General features: G+C 42.8%; 1 protein-coding gene across 3 annotated transcripts in view; it reads right to left on the bottom strand.

The window, feature by feature from the left end:
• The window catches only part of RNF8 (ring finger protein 8), a gene marked incomplete at both ends in the record, with an annotated part of 39,028 nt that extends 12,629 nt beyond the window's left edge, over nt 1-26,399 (bottom strand). For all 3 annotated transcript variants that reach the window (XM_079712864.1, XM_079712862.1, XM_079712863.1), the window contains 4 exons: nt 3,052-3,114; nt 6,305-7,045; nt 20,412-20,540; nt 26,289-26,399. In XM_079712864.1, coding sequence (XP_079568990.1) covers nt 3,052-3,114; nt 6,305-7,045; nt 20,412-20,540; nt 26,289-26,399 — 1,044 coding nt within the window. The remainder of the gene's footprint in view (nt 1-3,051; nt 3,115-6,304; nt 7,046-20,411; nt 20,541-26,288) is intronic.
• Between the last annotated feature and the right edge of the window lie 419 nt (nt 26,400-26,818).

Below are 26,818 nucleotides of genomic sequence, written 5' to 3'. Positions count from 1 at the left end.
TTTATGCTCATTGTTTGCTTATAAGGAAATACTTCTGAATAAGAATTTAACCATTTTCTGCACACCTACATAGAAGGTAACAAATTATTACACTGTCTATAACTCAGCAGCCTTTCTAGGCTAGTACCTATTTCTGGCTTCTTTTAGGAGACACAATCATAACAAAAATATTTAATGTGCCAGGCATTGTGCAAAGTGGCTTACATACATTGTATAATTCTCACAAAAACTCAGTTAGTTCGATGCAATTATTATTTCATCATCAGTAAAATGGGGAAAACAACAGCAGTTGCCTCACAGGGCTGTTGTTAAGGATTTGAAAAGACTATACAAAGAGCATTTAGCACAGTGCCTGGCCAAAAGTAACCGCTGCACACAGTTTACCATTTGTTGGTACCTTCATTTTACGGATAAACAGACACAGAAAAAGGCAAGTGTAAGCAACAGGATTTTCAACTCAAGTCTGACTCCCCAAGTTTTTGTCACTTTCTTTCTTCTTCCTTTTTTTAAAATTATCTCCTCGTACAGTAGGGGGAAATAGTAAATCCCCATGATAGTGGCTGAACTTAAAGCCAGGAAACACCTAATTTAATTGTCTTTGACTGTCCTCACCCCCTACCAACGTCTGGTAAAGTGAGCTGCTCACTAACTTCTTGAACTAATGAAAGACTAGGTTTCTAACCCGGGTGAGCTAGATCCTTCTGGGCTGGGTAGAGTCTCCTCGTCTCTGAGCTGGTGTCCCTGGCTGCAGACCTGAAGAGGCTGTTCAGGTCCTGTTTGAGGAAACGGACTTGTCTTCCCTTCCTCAAAAAACAATTTACCAAGGGCCACTGCCCTCCGACCCACTAGGACTTGAAGGGTCCCAACCTACATTTGCCTGTGATAACTCCTATACGTCTCCACCACCGCCACGGCGACATTTTTGGAGCCCAGCTTGCCCCCGCCTTCCTCTTGGCAGGCGCCGAAGGTGGTATTTCTGAAAAGATATTACTCAAGAAACACATTTTAAAATGTGTGGTCTGGGGGCTTCCCTGGTGGCGCAGTGGTTAAGAATCCGCCTGCCAATGCAGGGAACACAGGTTTGAGCCCTGGTCCGGGAAGATCGCACATGCTGCGGAGCAACTAAGCCTGTGCGCCACAACTACTGAGCCTGCGTGCCACAACTACTGAGCCTGCGTGCCACAACTACTGAAGCCCACGCACCTAGAGCCCGTGCTCCACAAGAGAAGCCACCGCAATGAGAAGCCCGCGCACCGCATTAAGAGTAGCCCCCGCTTACCGAAACTAGAGAAAGCCCGCGCACAGCAACAAAGACCCAATGCAGCCAAAAATAAACTCATTTAAAAAAATAAAAAAACAATAAAATGTGTAGTCTGCAGAAAAAAAGCAGTTATGTCAGAAGTCCTGAGTATTCATCTTGACCACTAATTAGATGCATGTGCCTTAATTTTCTCATTTATAAAATGGGAAAATAGGTGCCCCCCTACATTGGGGTTAATAAGAAAAAAAATAACACATATGAGAGCACTCAGAAAAGTTTTTAAAGCTCTATGTAAATGTAAGTTATTATAATTATAGGCCTGGAAAATGAAAAAGAACAGCTTCAGAAGGACCACCAGGTGGACCGAACAATAACCATGTTTGAGAGTGGTAGGTCCCCCAGGCATGCTGTTATAGAACCATGATCTAAAAGTATCCTATTTTAGGTTAATGAATGGAGACTGGCCAAGTGCATTATGCTAAATGATAGTGTGTTTTCCAGTCTGTCTCAGTAGAGGGTGAGGTGTTGTGGGTGCAGGGTGCTTAATGATTCCTCAGGGATTTTCAAGAGCAGAACCTTACTCTTTTCCAGTCAATTTCAAAACATTATCTGAATATTAATTTAATAATCCTCTAAATGGGAAACATGCCTACCCCCCCCACCCTAGAAAATACACAAGCTTAGAAAATAAAATTCCAAAAAGACTGAATTTTTCACCTAATGCTTTCCAAGGCTGTTTGTGCACCCAAGGTAGGCACCCTCCCAAGCATGAAGTAATATGTGACTGTTAGCACTGTAAAAAGGTTGGGAGGTAGGTAAGCAATAAAAGAACCGAATGATATGGGCTTCCCTGGTGGCACAGTGGTTAGGAGTCCGCCTGCCCACGCAGGGGACACGGGTTCGTGCCCTGGTCCGGGAAGATCCCACATGCCGCGGAGCGGCTGGGCCCGTGAGCCATGGCCGCTGAGCCTGCACGTCCGGAGCCTGTGCTCCGCAATGGGAGAGGCCACAACAGTGAGAGGCCCGCGTAACGCAAAAAAAAAAAAAAAAAAAAAAAAGAACCGGATGATAAATTCTCCTGAACAAATTCTAATGCGATTACTCATTTTTCTCAAGGAGATACAAACACTCACTTCCTGACTTATAACAAACTACTAATCATTACACATAAAGAAGACAAAGCAGGTTTTAAAGATGCAAAAGAACTCATAAAAAAATAAACAGAGGAGAGAGGTAGTCAAGTTAAACTAAATAAATTACAGGCAATCTTTTAGGATAATTTTATTCCTGTGAGCCTTGCTCCCTTCAGTAAGTTGATACGTTTTGCTGATGGTTAAACTGCACATTCTCAACCTAACCTAAAATGTTTAATTGGAACATTCTCAGATGGTTTCAGGATGGCTTCAGCTCAGGAGTGGTGAGGTAATGGAGGCCCTTGCAGGCCCTGGTGGCCAAGTCACAGCTCGCAATTTCCCTCTGCTGCTCTCACCTTTCTGGAAGCGCAGCCACTCTCCTAGAGAGCCTCCTAATTGCTACAGGCTCATTTCATCTTCACCAAAGCAACTCATGCTCAAATGAAGATGTAAGCTTTCATGCTGAGGTCTGGCATGTCTGTGAGGCTCCAGTCTCCAACCTGATGGCGTGAGCAGCTGCCACCTGCTCTGTCTACAGACTGGAGATGCCGCAGAGGTGTGCGCTAAGCAGCAGAGGCGGCCGATGGCCACAAGAAGCCTGGTTGCCCCCCAACTCCGCCGCCCACTATAAGCTCAGGACAATGGCAAGAGATTTACCTCCTGCAGAGCCTGGGCCAGCTGTTGCTTCAGGTCCTCTTCTCCTTGCTCTTTCTCCAAACCCTGCAAAGCCAAAAACAAAACGTAAGGTTACCCTGCAGGAAGGGGGAAAAAGGGACAAAATCCAGTAACAAGCAGAGCAGACCTGCTAGCGTGAGCATCTGGAAACAACAGGGGGCAGGGAGTGGGTGGAAAATCTCCCATTTTACTTCAAGCTGTTGGCAGTAAGGGACTTAAGCAGAATTAAACCGCTCAAATACTGCACACCTCAGGGCTGTCACCTTCAAGCCACCACTCAGGGTGTTCTGGAGAAACTTTGGATTAATACTCCAAGTCCCCTTCACTGGCTAATGCTGTGATTCCCAAAAGGATGTAAACTGAGAGCTTCTGAGTCACCAAGTATCTAAACTGAAACACAATCCCCTGAGCTGGCACTCACAAGCTCCACCATGTTTCTTTCCTCAATTCTGGCCACTCTGTCTCTCACTCTGAGTCTTTACCACTTCTAGCCCATAAACTGCTCCTCCTCCTGCCTTGCCTGAGCTTATGCTATATCTCCTCCACCCGCCCCCTCGAATGTGGATGCCTTCTACATCATCACTCCCCTACATCCAGCACCTTCCAGAAGAACCTCTGGGCCCTTCCCTCCTTAAGAATTACCTACCCAGGACTTCCCATGTAAGACTCCGCACTCCCAAGGCAGGGGGTCCAGGCTCGATCCCTGGTTGGGGAACTAGATCCCACATGCATGCCACAACTAAGAAGTCTGCATGCTGCAACTAAGAAGCCCGCATGCCACAACTAAGAAGCCCGCATGCCTCAACTAAGAAGTCTGCATGCCACAACTAAGAGTCCACATGCCACAACTAAGAGTCTGAATGCTGCAACCAAGAAGTTCACATGCCACAACTAAGAAGCCCACACGCTGCAACTAAAAGATCCCATGTGCCGCAACAAAGACCTGACACAGCCAAAATAAATAAATTAATTAAATAAATATTAAAAAAGAAAGAATTAGCTACCCATTTAATATGCCAACTGGAAATTGTTCTCTAATTTAAATATATTGACTTGAAACTGTTCTGATTATTCTGTGTGTATAATACATCTTTGTCTCCTAACCAGATATATTCCTTAATGGCAAAAATCATTTATTAAGCATCTTTATACCCACCCAAACTCAAGTATAGTGCCAGGTAATGTGGGTGCTCAAAAAAATCTGTGTGGCTAATACATATAAAATAGATAACTAAAAAAAAAAAGAATGACGTGGAGAATTCCATAACAGACAGGGTCCTCCTCCCATTATAGTAGTTGAAAATGCCACATCCTTGCTTTCATGATGTCCTCTGAACCCAAAGTGCTATCCTGGAACAACCAGACACCCTCAGAAACTGGTTACTTGAGGTTACAGGGAGTGCAAGATTCCACTCCATGGGGTGGTGGTGGAAGTATCATACAATAACATTTAATTTCCAGAGGAGCAGCAGAAGTGATTCCAGGCTTGTGTTGAGACCCCAGCATTAGCACTGCTGGCTCTGCAGGTGAGATGTTTGTGCCCAGTGACAACAGCATAGCATCTTCCTTGGACTCGGTCTGTCTCATTCCTGACTGTGTAGTTGCCAGCCTTGTTTTCGCAGTCCCCCAGCAACTAATGTTGTTTAAATAAATTCCTTATATTGCAAAAAAATAAAAAATAAAAATCTGTGTGGGAATTCCCTGGCAGTCCAGTTGTTAGGACTCTGTACTCTCAATGCTGAGGGCCCGGGTTCAATCCCTGGTTGGCGAACTAAAATCCCACAAGCCACGCAGCGCAGCTAAAAAAAACAAAAATTCTGTGTGAAGTAGCAAGGGTTAAATGAGCTTCTGAGCAAGTGGTAGGGGTAGGATAAATTCTTAGGAGAGGGGAATGCAACTAATAAACAAAGGACTAGATATACGTCACTAGGAGCAATTTATATATGGCCCTCTCATTCCTGGAGAAATTCTCTAAACCAGTCCTTTTTGCCTTTCTTTACCATTTTGATAAGGAAAAAGATTTCACAGCTATGTCTTGAAGCATGCCGAAAGCAGCCACAAATATTAACAGTAACTCTTGTTCCTGAGCACATAAGCCTTTAAAGAGAGCTCTACTCTGGTGAAGGTGTCATACACTAAATATGTAAAGATAAACCTCCATCTATTAATTTCAAAAACTAGTTCAGGCTGGAAAAGGGCAGCAAAAAGGTACACATAAGCAAGCAGTGTATACCCTTAGAAAGACCTATTTAATCCATGGCCTTGGTTAAGACCAGCAGTTTACAGGGATAGCTGAGATTAGAATGAAATCTACAAACTGTTCAGAAATAAGCCAACACAACTGGTTGTTTCTTACCCTGAGTAAAGTACATGAAAGAGAAAAGCTTATTCACTTCAATACTGATTGGCCCCTCTTAGTTCTAAGTCAACAATGGGGAATTCTTGACATTCAGTATTACCTGAGCAAGTAGGTGAGAGTAAAACATGTGGCTCTTGCCAGATGGGAACTGGTATTTTGAGCAGAACCAGGATCAGCCGTAGCCTAGAAGCTTTGTGCAAGAGCTTGTCATTTAAACAAATGACTTGAGGATGCAGACACATTTGCCCTCACCTTGACACAGCTAAGACAGTCATTATTTTATCTACTAAAGGCCCTGTGGAAGGTGGCTTATCACTCAACCCAACAACTGAGTCATGGTGTACCTGTCCCCTCCCATGCTGGCTACTCAGGTCAGACACAAACATTTTCTGCCTTTCTAGCCTCCCACTTCCTAGGTTAGCTACAGAGCTAACAAGTTGCCACGTAAATCAAGGGCAGAGTAATCAGGTGACCTACACCTGCCTTGGGTACAGGAATTTGGCTTTGACCTCAGAACAGAGAAAGATTACTCATGAAGACAACTATTGCGTTAATTGGGGTGTGCGGTAATTTGAGGGCATCTTCACCTTCATCCAACCTCTCTCTGAATTTACCTCAGTTCTGAGATGCCTCACCTTTACATCCTGTTATATCTTGGCTGGTTCCGCCAGTCACCTTTCCCCATCTTGGCATCCCAACTCTGGCTCTTGATCTGATCATCATGCTGAACCTCAAAGTTTTCTGTTCCCATTACATCTCCTGTCCCTGGCACTCAGCACTTGGTCCCTGATACAGAAACAGAGAGTTCCGGCCAGAGGCTCACAAAGGGCCTGCCCATCCCAAGGGGCACTCTTGTCCTTCCCTCCTGTGTGGTACCTGGAGATGCTGCTGCTCTTCCTGGAAAGTCTTCTCCAGCTGCTCCACTCTGGCTTGCTGTTGGGCCTGCTCTGCACACAGCTGGGACTGTAAATCCTGCAGTTCCTGCTCCATTTTCACAATTTTCTTTGAGTTCCCTTTTTGGGTCTGCTTTTTCACATTCAGAACAGCTACCTGCTTTTCCTGCAACTGTGTTCTCAGCTTTAGAATCCTGGACATCGTTACCTTAAACAGCTCTAAGCTGCTGTGAGATGCTGAAGGATTTGAGGCTTTCTGCTTCTTACAATGAAGCTCTACAACTTCTGCGGGGCCTGGGTCAACACGAGCCCCTGTGGTCTTCCCACTTAGCTGAAGAGAAGTCAACTTAGGATCCAAATATTCAGAGGGTTGACTAGCCACTTCACCCTTCCCATGTGACTTCACTGGCTGACCAGGTTCACAAGACACTTTACTTATTTTGGATTTCAAATTTGAGGGGCCTTCAGCTCCAGAACCCTCTAATTCATTCAAACTAAATTTCCTTTTAGTTCTCAAGCCCTTATTTTTTTCCATCATCTGGTCACTTTTTGGGGAAAGACAAGGATAAATCCTCTCCCAGTCTTCTTCAGTAACTTCATATTCATACTCTGCATTCTCCTTATTTTCCAGAGGCACCCCAAGCTGGATGTGATCTCCATTATGGATAGAATAGACCTTTAAAGGTTCTAGACGTTCTCTGTTCAGCCAAACACCATTCAGACTCTGGGGAAAGGGAAAGAAAGACAAAATAAGTTTCATGATTTTCCTCCTCTTAATGGAATTTCTCTCCTGCTGCTGCAAAATCTTCTGTCTTTTCAGAAAGAAAATCCTTGGAGGCAGAGTCAAGATGGTGGTGTGGGAAGACGTGGAATTAGTGTCTCCCCACAAATAGGGTGCCTGCCGCCACTGGTGGGGGACTCTGATGCCCAAGGAGATGGGAGGAACCCCAAAGTGAACTGGTAGGACGTAGGGGGAATGAGGGGGGAGGAGAAGTGGAGGCCAGATAGGATTGGCACCCCTGAGGCCAGGGAGATCAGGAGAGGCAGGCGGGAGGGGCCCTCCAGAAGGAGCGGGAGAAGTGCGGAGGGTGACTGCCCCACCCACTCGAGGCCAGGAAGCCTGCTAGGCTCCCAGATGAGGTCCCCTGCCCTCTGAGACCAGGGGTGGGGGGCATGCCTGGGCCCCTTCTGTTCCTTAAGCCTAAGCCCCACCCCCCACAGCCCCCAGGACCTTTTCCAGCCCTGTGGGTCCTGCGCATTGGCTCCGCCCACCACCCAAACCTCACCCTTGCTTAGGCCCCACCTTCCACAGCCAAGGCCTTCCCCACCCCCCACCCCCTGGCCCTTTTTTTCTTTTCTTTTCCCTCTTCCTCTTTTTTCCTAGTGTGATGTACCTTCCAGTTGTTGATTCATCTATATTTTTATTTTTATATTCTTTCTAACATACTGTTCGTTTCCTAGTCTAATTTTATTTTTTACTTTGTTACTGTTCTTTTTTTTTCCACCCCACATGGCTTGCGGGATCTTGGTTCACAAGCTCAGGGTTGGGCTGAAGCTCCTGCAGTGGGAGCTTGAGTCTGAACTACTGGACTAACAGAGAACCTCAGACCCCAGGGAATATTCATCAGAGTGGGGTCTCACAGAGTTCATCATCTTAGCACCAAGACCCAGCTCTGCCCAATAGCCTACAAACTCCAGTGTTGGAAAGCTCAGGCCAAACAACCAGTAAGACAGGAACACAATCCCAATCATAAAAAATAAAAAAGAGAGACGGCAAAAAAATATGTCACAGATGAAGAAGCAAGGTAAAAACCTACAAGACCAAGTAAATGAAGAGGAAGTAGGCAATCTACCTAAAAAAGAATTCAGAGTAATGATAGTAAAGATGATCCAGAATCTTAGAAATAGAATGGAGGCACAGACTGAGGAAATATAAGAAATGTTTAACAGAGATCTAGAAGAACTAAAGAACAAACAAACAGAGATGAACAACACAATAACTGAAATGAAAAATACACTAGAAGGAACCAATAACAGAGTAACTGAGGCAGAAGAACGAATAAGTGAGGTGGAAGACAAAATAGTGGAAATAACTACTGAGGAGCAGAATAAAGAAAAACGAATGAAAAGAATCGAAGACAATCTCAGAGACTTCTGGGACAACACTGAACGCACCAACATTCGAATTATAGGGGTCCCAGAAGAAGAAGAGAAAAAGAAAGGGTCTGAGAAAATATCTGAAGAGATTATAGTTTAAAACTGCCCTAACATGGGAAAAGAAATAGTCACACAAGTCCAGGAAGCATAGAGAGTCCCATACAGGATAAATCCTAGGAAAAACACACCAAGACACATATTAATCGAACTAACAAAAATTAAATTCAAAGAAAAAATGTTAAAAGCAGCAAGGGAAAAACAAAAAATAACATACAAAGGAATCCCCATAAGGTTATCAGTGATTTTTCAGCAGAAACTCTGCAGGCCAGAAGGGAGTGGCAGGATATACTTAAAGTGATGAAAGAGAAAAACCTACAACCAAGATTATTCTACCCAGCAAAGATCTCATTCAGATTCAATGGAGAAGTCAAAAGCGTTTCAGACAAGCAAAAGCTAAGAGAATTCAGCACCACCAAACCAGCTTTACAACAAATGCTACAGAAACCTCTCTAAGTGGGAAACAAGAGAAGAAAAAGACCCACAAAAACAAACCCAAAACAATTAAGAAAATGGTAATAGGAACATATATATCGATAATAACCTTGAATGTAAATGGATTAAATACCCCAACTAAAAGACACAGACTGGCTGAATGGATACAAAAACAAGACCCATATATATGCTGTCTACAAGAGACCCACTTCAGACCTAGGGATACATACAGACTGAAAGTGAAGGGATGGAAAAAGATATTCCATGCAAATGGAAATCAAAAGAAAGCTGGAGTAGCAATACTTGTATCAGATAAAATAGACTTTAAAATAAAGACTGTTACAAAGATAAGGAGGGACATTACATAATGATCAAAGGATCAATCCAAGAAGAAGATGTAACAATTATAAATGTTTATGTGCCCAACATAGGAGCACCTCAATACATAAGGCAAATGCTAACAACCAGGAAAGGAGAAATTGACAGTAACACAATAATAGTAGGGGACTTTTAACACCCCACTTACACCAATGGACAGATCATCCAAACAGAAAATAAATAAGGAAACACAAGCTTTAAATGACACAAGAGACCAGATAGATTTAATTGATATTTACAGAACATTCCACCCAAAAGTGGCAGAATACACTTTCTTCTCAAGTGCATACAGAACATTATCCAGGATAGATCACATCTTGGGTCACAAATCAAGCCTCAGAAAATTTAAGAAAATTGAAATCGTATCAAGCATCTTTTCTGACCACGACACTATGGAGATTGGAAACCAATTACAGGAAAAAAAACTGTAAAAAACACAAATACCTGGAGGCTAAACAGTGTGCTACTAAATAACCAAGAGATCACTGAAGAAATCAAAGAAGAAATTAAAAAATACCTAGAAACAAATGACAATGAAAACATGATGACCCAAAACCTATGGGATGCAGCAAAAGCACTTCTAAGAGGGAAGCTTATAGCAATTCAAGCTCACCTCAAGAAACAAGAAAAATCTCAAATAAACAATCTAACCCTACACTTAAAACAACTAGAGAAAGAAGAACAAAGAAAACCCAAAGTCAGTAGAAGGAAAGAAATCATAAAGATCAGAGCAGAAATAAATGAAATAGAAATGAAGAAAACAATAGCAAAGATCAATAAAACTAAAAGCTGGTTCTCTGAGAAGATAAACAAAATTGATAAACCCTTAGCCAGACTCATCAAGAAAAAAAGGGAGAGGACGCAGATCAACAAAATTAGAAATGAAAAAAGGAGAAATCACAACTGACATTGCAGAAATACAAAGGATTATAAGAGACTACTACAAACAACTATATGCCTATAAAATGGACAACCACAAAGAAATGGACAAATTCTTGGAAAAGTACAATTTTCCAAGACTGAACCAGGAAGAATTAGAAAATATAAACAGACCTATCACAAGTAATGAAATTGAAGCCGTAATTAAAAATTTTCCAACAAACAAAAGTCCAGGACTAGATGGCTTCACAGGCGAATTCTATCAAACATTTAGAGAAAAGCTAACACAGATCCTTCTCAAACTCTTCCAAAAAATTGCAGAGGGAGAAATACTCCCAAATTCATTCTATGAAGCCACCATCACTCTGATACCAAAACCAGAAAATGATATCACAAAAAAAGTAAATTATAGACCAATATCACTGATGAACATAGATGCAAAAATCCTGAACAAACTACTAGCAAACAGAATCCAATAGCACATTAAAAGGATCATACACCATGATCAAGTGGGATTTATCCCAGAATGCAAGGATTCTTCAATATACGCAAATCAATCAATGTGATACACCACATTAACAAATTAAGGAATAAAAACCATATGATCATCTCAATAGATGCAGAAAAAGCTTTTGACAAAATTCAACACCCATTTATGATAAAAAACTCTCCAGAAAATAGGCACAGAGGGAACCTACCTCAACATAATAAAGACCACATATGACAAACCCACAGCAAGCATCATACTCAAAGGTGAAAAACTGAAAGCATTTGCCTTAGGATCAGGAACAAGACAAGGACGTCCACTCTCGCCACTCTTATTCAACATAGTTTTGGAAGTCCTAGCCACAGCAATCAGAGAAGAAGAAGAAATAAAAGGAATACTAATTGGAAAAGAAGAAGTAAAACTGTCACTGTTTGCAGGTGACATGATACTATACATAGAGAATCCTAAAGATGCCACCAGAAAACTACTAGAACTAATCAATGAATTTGGTAAGGTTGCAGGATACAAAATTAATGCACAGAAATCTCTGGCATTCCTATACACCAACAACAAAAAATCAGAAAGAGAAATTAAGGAAACACTCCCATTTACCACTGCAACAAAAAGAATAAAATACTTAGGAGTAAACCTGCCTAAGGAGGTGAAAGACTTGTATTCAGAAAACTATAAAACACTGATGAAAGAAATCAAAGATGACATAAGCAGATGGAGAAATATACCATGTTCTTGGATTGGAAGAATCAATATTGTGAAAATGACTATACTACCCAAAGCAATCTACAGATTCAATCCCTATCAAACTACCAATGGCATTCTTCACAGAATCAGAACAAAAAATTTTACAATTCGTATGGAAACAGAAAAAACCCCGAACAGGCAATCTTGAGAAAGAAAAACGGAGCTGGAGGAATCAGGATCCCTGACTTCAAACTATACCACAAAGCTACAGTAATCAAGACAGTCTGGTACTGGCACAAAAACAGAAATATAGATCAGTGGTACAGGATAGAATGCCCAGAGATAAACCCATGCACATATGGGCACCTAATTTACGACAAAGGAGGCAAGAATATACAATGGAGAAAAGACAGCCTCTTCAATAAGTGGTGCTGGGAAAACTGGACAGCTACATGTAAAAGAATGAAATTAGAACACTACCTAACACCATACAGAAAAATAAACTCCAAATGGATTAAAGACTTAAATGTAAGACCAGACACTATAAAACTCTTAGAAGAAAACACAGGAAAAACACTCTTTGACATAAACCACGGCAACATCTTTTTTGACCCACCTCCTAGAGTAACAGAAATAAAAACAAAAATAAAATGGGACTTAATTAAACTTAAAAGCTTTTGCACAGCAAAGGAAACCATAAACAAGATGAAAAGACAACCCTCAGAATGGGAGAAAATATTTGCAAATGAAACAACAGACAAAGGATTAATCTCCAAAATATACAAACAGCTCATGGAGCTCAATATCAAAAAAAAGAAAAACAATCCAGTTAAAAAATGGGCAGAAGACCTAAATAGACATTTCACCAAGGAAGACATACAAATGGCCAAGAGGCACATGAAAAGATGTTCAACATCACTGATTTTTAGAGAAATGCAAATCAAAACTACAATGAGGTATCACCTCACACTAGTCATAATGGCCATTATCAAAAAATCTACAAACAATAAATGCTGGAAACGGTGTGGTGAAAAGGGAACCCTCCTGCACTGCTTGTGGGAATGTAAATTGATACAACCACTATGGAAAAGAGTATGGAGATTCCTTAAAAAACTATAAATAGAACTACCATATGACCCAGTAATCCCATTACTGGGCATACACCCTGAGAAAACCATAATTCAAAAAGAGACATGTACCACAATGTTCACTGCAGCACTATTTACAATAGCCAGGACATGGAACCAACCTAAATGTCCATCGACGGATGAATGGATAAAGAAGATGTGGCACATGCCGCAGAGCGGCTAGGCCTGTGAGCCATGGCCGCTGAGCCTGCGAGTCCGGAGCCTGTGCTCCGCAACGGGAGAGGACACACAGTGAGAGGCCCGCGTACGGCAAAAAATAAAAAATAATAAATAATTAAATGTGGCACATATATACAATGGAAAACTACTCAGCTACAAAAAGAAACTAAATTGAGCTACTTGTAGTGAGGTGGATGGACCTCAGTCTGTCATACAGAGTGAAGTAAGTCAGAAAGAGAAAAACAAATACCGTATGCTAACGCATATAAATGAATCTAAAAAAAAAAAAAAAGAATGGTACTGATAAACCTAGTTGCAGGGCAGGAATAAAGAGGTAGACATAGAGAATGGACTTGAGGACATGGGGTATGAGGGCGAAGCTGGAGCAAAGTGAGAGTAGCATCGACATATATATATACACTACCGAATGTAAAACAGTTGGCTGGTGGGAAGCAGCAGCATAGCACAGGAAGATCGGCTTGGTGCTTTGCAATGACCTAGAGGGGAGGGATAGGGCGGATGGGATGGAAGCTCAAGAGGGAGGGGATACAGGGACATGTGTATGCATATGGCTGATTCGCTTTGTTGTGCAACAGAAACTAACACAGTATTGTGAAGCAATTATACTCCAATAAAGATCTATTAAAAAGAAAGAAAGAAAACCCTTGAGAACAAATAGAAAAGAAAGGTTCATAAACTGCCATCCTTAGAAACAGCATTCTTCAAACAGCACTTTGGCTTTTTACCTATGTGATGTTCATTTCTCCAGAGAAGTGCCTGTGTAACAGGCAGGAATCACCTTATTACTGGTGGATGAATTACTCAAATAAATGCAGTAGCATTAAAAGAAACTGAAATCGAATAGCTCCTACTGATGTAAACTGGGGGCAATGGCCCAAGACTGGAAAAACTGCTAAGAGTGAAGGAAGTAGCATCTAATGATGAGGTTCCTAAGGTATGCTTGGCCAAGAAAGTCATGCAGGCACTGTCTCTGGATGTGTGTGGCCCCTGAACACATTGGTGAATGAAAAAACACTTCCCAGTACACGTAAACCAAAAAAGAAAGTACCAATACCTTGTACTGGAGTCAAATCACAGGTGGGATCTGATCCAAATAACAGCACCAGAGGTCCATGGGTAACAGAACATGTGGTTAAGAGCTGGAGCTCTGGACTCAGCTTATTAGTTGCATGGCCTTCACCAATTTACTTAACCTCTTTGTACCTCAGTTTTGTCTGTAAAATAGTACAGTTCCTATCTCATACTGCTCCTGTGAGGAGTGACTGAGGTAATACATATAAAGCACCTAGCACAGTGACCCACATAGAACAAATGCTCGATATTTACTTTTGTGGTTTAAATTAAATCACAGTGTGGGGATTAAGAGCATGAACCTGAAGTCAGACTGCCTGGGTTTGTAATTTGGCTCCATTACTTAACAGCTGTGTGACTTAGGCAAGTTTCTTAACCTCTCTATGCCCCAGCTGCCACATCTATAAAATGGAAGATAATAATAGTCTCTCCCTCATGGTGTTTGTGTGGATTTAATGAGGTAAAATATGTACCGTACTTAGAAAAGTACCTGGCACATGGTAAGCATTATATAAGTGTATACATAAGTGTTCACTACCATTATTTTGTTCTGTCTCAACTGATTTATCAACAATCACTTCAACTCTGTGCTCAGCATCTTGCAAAGTAAATATACCTAGTACAAAAGCAGAAGATATGAAAACATCTTTTAGCAGCTGACCATGGAAAGCAAAACACAAGGGCATATTTAAGCAAATGTAGGATTACATAGCACAGCCTATAAATGCAAAGGAATATCATGTAGAGCTGGGTTACCTAAGAGATGCTAAATGGAGATGCTAGGTCCTAAAATAGACCTGAAGCAAATGCAACATTTGAAGTTTAAAGAGACAAGTGGGCATTTTAACCCATATCCAGGACTGGACTTTGGGGGACAGGACAGAGATGAAGCTCACATCTGAACAAGGACTAAGGCTTATGTTTATGTTGGTAAAAATGGCTACCTACACTCACCAAGAATACATACCTGGTCAACCCAAATATGAAGGACAGGGGGCTGGACCACAAGGCACAGAGGATCCAGGGGAGTAGAGACTGGATCTCAGCTCTGGTTTGGTATTAGGTCCTGATTTCTGCTTCTATATTATTTGGCTCAAGCAGGGAGAGGGAGAGAAAGACGAACACAGAAACACACAGAAAGACTGGCTTTTACCTCACTGCCTTGGGCCTAACCTGGCTTATCTGTCAACCTTCTCCTGAACTTTCCATTCATATTCAGCCTGAGAAATAGGAAGTGATCGGTTCTGCAGACTTCTGAAACAACACATGAGGAATTAATAAAGGAGGGGGATGGAGACCAGAAGAGTCAATATTAAAATATACATAGGAAAACAGTCCCAGGGAAAGTAATATGACATAGGAGGCCACCTAATGCCAAGATACAGACGTTTAAGAAAAACTCTAAGGCAAAGATAATGTTAAATAAATAAAGAAGGTTATAGAAGCAGCCCAAGACGAGAGAGAACAAGGATTCCCTAAAAAGCTGGGGCAAACTCTTGAGACATATGGCAGCCCTCCACTAGATCCTCTGTATTAACCTGCCTTCCTTCAGAGCCCTTTAGGTCTGAAAAATAAGCTCTCAAAATTTTTCCATCACATTTTATTCTTGGATGCCTCTGTTTACCCATTAATCACTCTTCGGTGACACCTAGTAGTATAATTTGGACCAAAGGCCCAAATCGGTTCTGTTCACATAGTGACTGTAGAAAAGATGAAAATACCATGGCTATACAGGAACAGTCAAGTACTGCCCAGGATATGATTTCAAATACAATGGTTTAAATAAATCAAACTCTGTTCAATACTTTCTTGATGCTGGTTTTCATAATCACCAGTCTGAACAATGTCAGCAGCAGCAAAGTGATAACCAAAGAAAAGCCTGCCCAATGTCTCAGTCATCAATGAGGAAAAGGTGGAATAACCCTCACCCCCTTAAATACTAATTACTTCACTTAATGCTCAATCTCTGTCCAGCATTTTTAATCGGTTGTTGAGAACAGTAGAAACCCAAAGCCAAAAAGCCAATGTTTCCTTGCAGTTCTCTAGATGACTTATGTAGTTCAGTGGTTCTCAGCTCTAACTGTAGAGTGAAATCACCTGGAAACGTTTAGAACAAATAGCAGTGCCTGAGTCTCAACCTTAGACTGAATTAATTGGTCAGAGATGGGACCTAGGCATCACAATTTTTAAAGCCAGGTTTAGACACAAACACTGTGTATAATCATATCAAGACACAGGGCCCCTTTGCAGTCAACCCTTCACCCATATCCAGGCAGCTACTCATCTGGTCTCTACAAAGGTCTGCCTTTTCCATAATGTTGGGTAAATGGAATCATACACAGTATGTACCCTTTTGAGTTTGGCTGCTTTCACTTAGCATGATGGCTCTGAGATGTGTCCACTTGGTTGCATTACAGTAGCTTGGTATTTTTATTGCTGAGTAGTACTCCAGGGTATGGGTATATCAGCTTGTTTCTCTGTTCCCTAGTTGTTTTCTTCCAGTTTTTGGTGATTATGAATAAAGCCACTATAAACATTCAGGTACAAGTTTCTGTGAGAACGTAAGTTTCCATTAATTTGGGGTAAATACCTAAAAATGGAATCACTGGGTAAGTGTATGTTTAGCTGTAAGAAACTGCCAAACTGTTTTTCAAAGTGGCAGTACTATTTTGTTTTCTCACTTGCAGTGTTTAAGAGTTCCAGTTACTCTGCATGCTCACCAGCACTTAGTAGTGTTTTATTTTAGCTATTCTAATAGGTGTATCAGTCAATATTTCAAAAAATTCTTTACTAAAACATAACACACAAACATAAAAACATACAAATCATAAATGCACAACTAGGTGAATATCACAAAATGAACACTCAGTGTAACTACCACAAGGTTTAAAAAAAAAACAAAAAATCCCCACATTATCAGCATCCCAGAAACATCCTTATGCCTCCTTCTAGCCACTAAGTCCTCCCCCCCACCCCATAAAGTGACTACTAGCCTGGCTTAACATCACACGTTAGTTTTGCCTGGTTTTGAACATTATACAAATGGCATGAAATAATATGTATTCTTGGGACTTTCCTGCCGGTCCAGTGGTTAAGAATCCGCACTTCCACTGCAAGGGGCATGGGTTTGATCCCTAGCTGGGGAACTAAGATCTCGCATGCCACGTGGCACAGCCAAAATATATATATATGTATATATATTTTTTTGTGTCTGTTTTCTTTCACTCAATATTACGTTTGTGAGATTTATCCATGTTGTTGGATATAGCAGTAATTCATTCAAATTCATTACAGTATAGTGTTTCATTGTAAGAATATTCCAGTTTATTTATCCATTCTACTGTTGAAAGACATTTGGGTTGTTTCCCTAGGAGTGATAATACTGTATGTGTGTATGTATGTATGTATGTATATACACATACATACACAACTTTAATAAATAATGCCAAATAATTTTCCAAAATAGTTGTACCAATTTACACTTCTACCAAAAGACTACTTGCTCCATACCCGTGCTAATGTCTGGCATCATCAAAATTTAATTATAGTTACTCTCTGACTACAAGGTGTGTTGTGGTACTCCATCATGCTTTTAATTTGTATTTCCCAGGGACTTCCCCGGGGGCACAGTGGTTGAGAATCCGCCTGCCAATTCAGTGGACAGGGGTTTGAGCCCTGGTCCGGGAAGATCCCACATGCCGTGGAGCAATTAATCCTGTGCGCCACAACTACCGAGCCTGTGCTCTAGAGCCCGCGAGCCACAACCACTGAGCCCACGTGCCACAACTACTGAAGACGGTGCGCCTAGAGCCCGTGCTCTGCAACAAGAGAAGCCACCACAATGAGAAGCCCATGCACTGCAACGAAGAGTAGTCCCCACTCACCACAACTAGAGAAAGCCCGCGCACAGCAACGAAGACCCAACGCAGCCAAAAATAAATAAATAATTTGTATTTGTATTATTTATTGATCAAATAAATAATATGATCATTAATGAAGTTGAACAATGTTTCATGGCTACTGAACATTTGGAAAGAATCTTTTGTGAAGTGCCTGGCTCTTGCCCACTTTTTTTTTTTTTAATTTATTTATTTTAGTTTATTTATTTTGGGCTGCATTGGGTCTGCGTTGCTGTGCGTGGGCTTTCTCTAGTTGCGGAGAGTGGGGGCTACTCTTCATTGCGGTGCACAGGCTTCTCATTGCGGTGACTTCTCTTGCTGTGGAGCACAAGCTCTAGGCACGTGGGCTTCAGTAGTTGTGGTGCGCAGGCTCAGTAGTTGTGGCTCGCAGGCTCTAGAGAGCAGGCTCAGCAGTTGTGGCACACGGGATTAGTTGCTCCGCGGCGTGTGGGATCTTCCCGGACCAGAGCTCAAACCCACATCCCCTGCATTGGCAGGCGGATTCTTAACCACTGCACCACCAGGGAAGCCCCTGCCCATTTTTAATACTGGGTTATCTTTCTTTTTCTCATTGATTTGGAGTTCTATATACATCCGAGTATAAGCCTTTCACTGATTATATGTGTAGCAAGTATCTTCCATTCTGAGCTTGCTTTCACTCTCTTAATGATATCTTTTGATGAATGGAAATTCTTAATTTTGATGTGCTATCTCCAGTATTTTTTAAAAGTATCCCATGTATGGGCAAAATTGGAAACAGGGCTGAGAACCACTGCTCTAGCTGCTGGGAGACCAGAAGTTGAATTGTCCCAAGCACCAAGGTTTGTTCAGACTCAACTGTGCACAGAAGGGGTTAAATCAGATCATCTCTAAGGTCCCCTTTTCGGTGCCAATTTATATTTTGCTCACAGTGCCTTGCCAAGAGTGCTGAACCAATTTACTTAGCATTTATGCTCTCTTTCAACACCATGCCAACTCAACTTAATCCTAGTGCAGGAAGGTACTTTCTCCATCAGTTTAAATCTAGCAGGTTTATGCATGCAAAATGAGGCCGCTGGGCAGGCCTACAGAATACCTGTGATACTATGAATTATAATAAGAAATATATATTTGGTATTCATCCCCATTTCTAGCACAGAGCTTCTAAAACCCTCGAAATTTCCTAAGTGGTAAGAGATCAAGGTAACTTTTGTTAATGTTAATGAGGTGACTTTTGGAATGCACCAGGGTCACCTATGAGGACTGGGTGCCAGGGGAACCAATCCTGTGATTGGAGAGTTGGAACTTTCAGTCTCACCCCTCAACCCCCTGAGAAGGGAGAGGGGCAAGTGGTTGATCACCACTGGCTAATGATTCAATCAAGTACACAAAGGCAATGACGCCTCCACAGAAACCCAAAAGGATGGGGTTTGGAGAGCTTTCCGGTTGGTGAACACCTGGAAGTGCTACGAGAGGGGCAAGGCATGGACACTCTATGCCCCTTCCCATATACCTTGCCCTATGAGTCTCTTTCATTTGGATGTTCACCTGTATCCCAGACCATATCCTTTTATAATAAACTGGTAAATCTAAGTAAACGTATTCCTGAATTGTGAATCACTCTGAAGCTAATTAATTAAATCCAAAGTGGGAGGTGGCAATGGGGACCTCTGATTTATAGCCAGTCAGCCAGAAGTACAGGTGAAAACCTGGACTTGGCAACTGGCACCTGAAGTTCAAGGACAGGGTCCTTGGAACTTCCAACCTACACCCAGTTGGTGAGAAGCACAGATGTTAACCTGGGGTTGTGACTGGCATCTGAAGTGGAGGGTGGTCTTGTGGGACTGAGCCCTTTACCAGTGGAATCTGATGCTATCTCGGGTTGACAGATGGGTGGGGGGACGTCCCCACACCCGTTGGAATTGGTCTCAGAATCATTTTAATACCCTTCCTTCTAACAGGTATCTTTAAAATCCTTTCAACCAGAGCAGTGCAAAATGGTGTCCAAAGACTTTTCACACTTCCTAATCCTTAACTGTTGACACCAGAATTTCTCTCACTTCACACTATATTTTCACTATTCGCAAGTGCTTGTATATCTGCACTTCAGGTATTTCCTAATTGCTGGGCTTTATACACTATTTCACCTCCCTTAGTATTCACATTTGATCTGTGGTTTTCAAATTTGTTTCAAGCAAAAAAAAACCCCCTATATTCAAAGGAAATCTTCCTTAGAGCACTAATGTATGAAACAGGTGAAAAGTGAGAAGAGGGGTTTGCTCTGATGGAAAGAAGTGGGAAAGAAAAGGAGCTAAGTGCAGTCAGCTCAGTTCCTCCCCCTCCCCATGTCCTGAATCACAGTTGTACTCCAGAATCTTTGTCAGATTCCCGAGATCTCTCGACCCCCAACTCACAAGAGACCAAGTCCCCTGGTAACTTAATCTAGTTTCTGGAATAGGACCTATTGCCCCAATTCAAGTGTTCCCTACAAAGTAACTAACTTCAAGTCATTAGACTTTATTGTGGCATAACCTAATCTCTGGCAACATAGAGAAGTAGTTCTCTCTGGGAAAGACAAGTGGGTAGCTAGGGGAGAAGATATCTTTTTTTAATTTTGAATCTTTTAATTTTGTACCATGTATTACCTCGGGGGGGGGGGGACCCTAACTTAAATAAACAAAAATTGAATAAAAGTAACTAGGCTTCCGTGGATTACTGTACCTTGTTGTCCATAATTGTCCATTGGCCCTCGGCATTCTGCTTCAAAATACAGTGGTTTCGGGAAATCATCAGAGGGCAGATTTTTGATACCAACTGGTATGTGACACCGAATCCTCGCCCTACAGTCACCTAGGAAGACAACGACAAGGTAAGAGACACAATCAGCCACCGTACTGAAAAGAGAGGTCCTTTACAATCTTGTCAACCAGCAGTATCCACAAGTCCTGACTTATGAAACCAGACTCCCATGAAACCCAAACAGCTCACTGGCCATCTCCTCCTTCAGCTGCCATGGGAGCCACTGGCTAGAAAAAGGTAAAAAGTTGTGACAAGAGACAGCTGAACATTAATCACGGAATGTCAGGGTTGGTAGGACTCTGAAAGGTCACCTGGTTCAGCCACTCATGGGATGGAGGAATTCTTTCTATACAACCCCATCAACTAGTCTTAAACACTGCCAAGAACTATAGCTTCTACATAAGACAGTCCTTCCAATTTTTTAATGGCTCTGACTTGGCATCTTTCTTCCTATAAATTCCATCCATCAGCCCAGGCTCTGCCCTGGGCACCACCAGAAAATCTCCAATCCTCCTTCACAGGACAACTATAAAATGTCTACTGAATCTTCCCTTTTCTTGGCCCTATGTTCCCAATTACTTCAATGTAACTCCACGGCATAGGTTTGAGTCTTTTTGCCATCCTAATAGGTCTGTGAAGAGACTCCTGGTTTATTTTTATTCCTGGGTGCCACATTAAGAAAAATAAACCTAATTTTTATTACATAGTCAGATGCAAGTATCACTTTCCCAGTTCTAGATATTATCACTGGAGCATATAAATTGCATTAGCTTTCACAGCAGATCTATCATACTGCCAACGTATCCTTAGGCTTAGGAATGATTAAATTTCTTGGTCTAACCCCCCCCTAAGAATTTTTATGCTAAGTCATGTCTCTTCTGTCCTATCCTTGACTAGTTGGTAAATTTGGATTCAAGAGCAGGACCTTACATTGATTCCTATTAAATTTCATCTTGTTAGTTCAGCCTATCATGAGCTTGTCAAGACCTTTCTGAATTTTTCATCTGCCATCAGACATACTCAATATCCCTTCCAGCTTGGAGTCACCCACCAAATTGATATGATGCCCTCATTCAAGACAGATAAAAAGATTAAAACAGGTTGTAACCAAAGGCAAAGCTCTCAGGAAAGCCTAGTAAACATTCCACCACACAATCTAGGAGCACCTTGAACCAGTTATAATTCAACCAAAAGATGGAAAAGTCCTTGTTTTCCATCTTATCCACAAGGTCAGCATGAGAGCCTCTGGAAAAGCTTGCAAAGAAGTCCCAGTTCACATCTATCATATTTTCCTGACAGACCAGTCAAGTTCATAATAACCCTGTCAAGGAAGGAAATAAAATTCTTCTGGGATCCAGGTCGTAGAATTCCCTGCTTATTCTTCTTGGCGCACATGCCACCTCTTTAATGACCCATACCCCAACCTAACCTGGGAACATTAAGCCAAATAGTCTGTGGTTTTCTAAAAGCTGCACTTTTTGTTCCTGTTGAATTCTTTCAAAATCATGCCTGTCCTCCTGAGTCCCTCAAAGACCACCACGACGCTCTGTCCCAATCTATTGCTCACCACAGACTCTCATCTCAGTAACTGACACTACCACCCAACCTACTGCTTAGCCCCAAACCCAGAAGCCATCTTTGATTCACTCTACATCCCTCATCCCCACATTCAAATCATCAGCAAAATCTACTGGCTGTTAATTCAAATATGCCCTAATCTATTCACTTCTCTCTCTCTCTCAGTGGCCACTATCTTAATCCAAACAGCACTGTTTCCTCCAGTTATGCTGGTTTTTTTGTTTGTTTGTTTGTTTTTGCGGTACGCGGGCCTCTCACTGTTGTGGCCTCTCCCGTTGCGGAGCACAGGCTCCAGACGCGCAGGCTCAGCAGCCATAGCTCATGGGCCTAGCCGCTCCGCGGCATGTGGGGTCTTCTCGGACCGGGGCATGAAACCGTGTCCCCTGCATCGGCAGGCGGACGCTCAACCACTGCGCCACCAGGGAAGCCCCACTTATGCTATTTTTGCTCCTGTGCCAGCCCCCATTCTTCACACAGTAGCTGGGGTGGTAATGTAAAAACTTTAAACCAGATCTTTTCCCTTCTTAAAATTCTCTAATAATCCAAACTTCCTTCCACAGCCTTTAAGGCCCTCAATGTCCTAACCCCCTCTACCTCTTTAGTGTTATCTCACATTATGGTCAGAAACACTACCTGAGGGTACTTTCACCTGTCCCCTCTGATTAGAACATCCTTCTCTCAGACATTTGCATGGGCTCCTTATCTTTCAAGTTTCAGCTCCTCAGAGGCCTACCTTGATTACCTGATCTAAAGTTGCTGCCTGATCCCTCCCTGGCCATTGCATTCCTTCACATTATTAGCATGCACTTACCACATCCAAAATTATCCTGCTTGTTTCATTTATTTTTGTCTACTTTTATTTACTTTTCTAAATTTATATTTAGAATTTAAATTTCATGATCAGGGACCTTATCTGTCTTGTGTACCACAGTACCCTGTACTCCTCAGAGCCTCTTTCTGCTCAGTAAATATCTGTGAATAAATGGAAGAATAAAGAGATCTTGCTTATGAGTCCTCCCAGATTCCAGGAGATGGGGATTTTTTTAGGTCAGAAGTTGGAAAATGGGTTATTACCACTGGAAACTATGGAGCAGCAGGCAGGAACCTTACAATCTGACTTGTTCCCCTCTAAAATGTTGTGGTGATCACCTCCACCAAAACCCTGAATCTGAAGTTTTTCAATGCTTTGACAGTTTGCCAGAAATTCCATTAATTATAGAAGTTCCTCTGAATTAATATATATACCCTTTAAAAATGGAACGTTTAAGGATTTATCTGTCATCCATATTCAGTAGGAATTTCCATTTAGGTAGCTTCATTTCTAATAAAGAAAGTATTAAATATTCCATTTTAATACCTGAAGGGAGACAGTCAGATTGCTATTATGGGTAGCCTGGAGAAAGTAATACAAAAAAGGGAGATGAGCGCCTTTCTCTGAAATCACCTCCTATGAACTCTGAATCCAGGAAAGGAAGGAAACACTCTTTTTTGTCTTTCCCTTCACTGTCTGGTCCTAGAATTTACCTTGATATATTGATAATTCATCCACACCATGATTAGAGTCTGCATGAACTTATTTGAATATCCCAGCACCACGCATAACATAAAACTAAATTTCCCATGGGAATTGAGTGCCAACAAACTGCTAACTCGTTGCTGGGGATTGTTTCCATTTACAACAGTTTTGTAAGCCTTTGCGCTTACTGACAGTACTGGTCTACAAGTTCATCTTGTCCTTACCCACCTTCGCTAATGCTTTCCTCCTAGGCATGACTCCTACTGTTTCCCAAATGACCAACAACTCCTCTAGGACCATCCTTTTCCTTTTTCCAACCCTCTTAGGGCAAAGAGCTTCATGAAAACCAAACACAGGAGAAGAAAAGAGAAAAATGAAGATACTATGATTTCCCCCAAAGGCCTAATCACTTATAGGGCCTGGGAACTAGCTAATTTGCAATAAATCTCTATCTAATTTGTTTTTCTACCAAACTCTCTGGATTGGTTTAAGAAGTTTAAAGACACCCATTCAAGCAGACAATTTACTACAGTATTCCCTTCAATGAAATGAGAGGAACCTTGTTTTATTACTGTAGCTGAGAATCTGAGGAGTACTGGGAAGGCAAGAAACTGACTTTACTCTCATTATAACTAAGTAATATCAGCACACCTCCTAAAATCTTATGCACAGCGGCCTGTGCTATGGTTTGGGGATGATTACAATATAAGCAAGACTTCATGTCTTGGCTTTGACTCAGGCCTCTGTCCATACACACTGCAGGCTATGCTCCAACTACTTCCTAAGGTCCGACCTTGCAGACAGCCAGGCCTGGGCGGCCTCTCCTCCACATAGGTCCCAAGGCAAGCCAGTCTTCTTGCTGTATCTTCACCGTTCACTCTGGCTTGTATGGCTCCCCCCTCATAGCGGTGGTCTCACACAAAATTATCTGATAGTTTAAAATATGTGTAGGAGTACTTTATAGTCCTCTTGTCCTTGCTGCAGGGGCTTTAACCTTTCTGCCTGCCCCCTCCCCAAGACTCTCAGTGCTACCAAGCTATTCAGAAGTAATGAATTAATCCACCACAACTGAATCTTAAAGAACAATTAACATGACCACTAAATTCCTTACCGGGTTGTGTGTGAATGTGGTATATGTGCAGGGCTCAGATTAAGTGATGTATGCGAAAGCCCAGTCCTATACAAAATAAGGTATAGTTACTATTATTCAGGTATTAGTATCTTCATTTGTTAAACTTCCTAAACGTATATGCTTTTGGAAAGGGTCGTGCAGGGAAGGCCAATGCTCGAGCTGAAAGAATGAATGCCTAATATGGACTTTTAGGCATTGATAACGTGGATAGAAGAGAGACTGGGGACAGAGGTATCTTCCTCGTGTTCTTCAATTCACAGCATACAAGTAATCCTTTACAATCCCAAATCTAGCAACATTTAAGGCTGGACCTGAATTCCTCCTCTGACTGTTCTTAGGATAGTACTAAATAAACCACATCTTGGCACTTGATCATACAGTCTGCCTGGATGTTCTCAAACTGCTTCATTGCATAAAATCCTCTTTCCCCATTCAAGCAATAAACTCTTTGAGAGCAAAAGTCATTATTATGTGTCCCTTGCAAACAATGCAAGTACTCAGTAAATACCTGGGAGACTGAATTGAGACTATGTAACTTACAGGAAAAATCTAGTTAAACATACAAAATTATCAAAAGGCTTCTTTATCCTTCACACAAATCATTTCCAAAACCAAAACGGTTCCCAATCACCACAAGCTGCTCCCTGATCCAGCCCTCCTTCCCAAGCTGATTGCACTCTCCCCTCCCCCCTTCCATCACCCTCTAGAACCACCTCACGAGTCCTAGCGGCCCCCAACTGAAACCGTGCCTCACCTGTCCTCTTTAAGTTCTTTTCTTTGTATTTATAACCGCATTAGAGAACATCATAAGCAGCTTCTGGAGAGAATTCTTGTATTTCTGTACCTCAACCCATCTAAGGGGGTGCCAGTCGGCAGTACCGAGACTCACAGGATAATTGTGGCCCATACCAAAGCGCCAATTTTCCTCAAGAGTTGGAAAGGAAAAGGGCTTTTTAACGTCAAAGTCTGAGTATTTTAAGGGACACAACCTCAAACTCGCAATCTTTTGCAAAATAAACTTGAGAAAGTTCACGCTCTCAGCAGTCCTCCGAGGTCCTCCCCCCACCCCAGACCCCGGATGGTTCCGTGACTCTCGAAAGTTGGGGCAGTTCCCCCTGCCAGTTCCGCCGCCCCGGCAGGGCGCAGCCGCGTGCTCCGGGTGCGACCCCAGCCCATCAACACAGTCGCCTCCTTCCCCCGCGAAACCCCAGCAGTCCTCATATCCTATACGCCCACCTCTCGCTCTGCCCCTCCACCAGGCTCCTTCCCGCAACCCAGACACCGGCCCCAGCTCGCCCCTCGGGCCTGGGCCGCTCTCCACTGGGCCATCTTTTCTCCCACACTGTCGTACTTCCCCCGGACACCGCCCACCTCAGACCCCCCCCCAACCCCTCGCACCAGACCCCTTTCTCCGTTCCCTCCCCCCCCAGGGCCCACCCTTCACCGCTCTCTTCTCTTCCTCTTCCACCTCCACTTTTCCATGCATCCCTCCCGCCGGGACGTCGGGCCTCCCTCCGGCCCGTGCCTCCTCCAACTCCCTTCCCTCATTTTAGGAAGACCCCCTCCCCCTCACCTCGTTTCCATCCTCCAGCAGCAGCCACTCGGCGTTCATCCCCACGCGCCGCAAGCACCAGCTCCGGTCACCAGTGCGGCCTTCCGTGACCAGGGAGCCAGGATCCCCCATAGCCTACTCGGCCCTGGGTCGCGGTCAGCACAGAGCGAGACCCCGACCCGGGCTCCCCCCGCCTCTGGGTTTCCTCGCGGGCGCCATACCTACACTACAGACAGAAGCAATCGCTAGGCGTTCGCGATCTAAGCGAAAGCTCGCTTGGGCTCCGCCCGCAGCCCGCCCAAGGCCGGCAAGCCGGAGTCACTGCGCCTGCGCGGGAGAAGGGCGCTTGGGACCCTGTAAACCAGGTGAGGGCGGTCTAGCCCCAGGGCCGGCACTTGTTTCCCAACGCGCCCTGATGCTCCCGACACACCTTTCTCACCCTTTATAGTGCCCCCACCCCAGTTCTAGCCTCCCCATACTGGAGCCTCTTCTCTCTTTTCCTCTCTGTTTTTAAAAATTTTGCTTTGTAACGATTTCCATGTTATTTAAAA

Source organism: Hyperoodon ampullatus, assembly GCF_949752795.1.
Source record: "Hyperoodon ampullatus genome assembly, chromosome: 10".
Classification (NCBI taxonomy): Eukaryota; Metazoa; Chordata; class Mammalia; order Artiodactyla; family Ziphiidae; genus Hyperoodon; species Hyperoodon ampullatus.
This window is presented reverse-complemented; position numbering and strand designations above follow the sequence as displayed.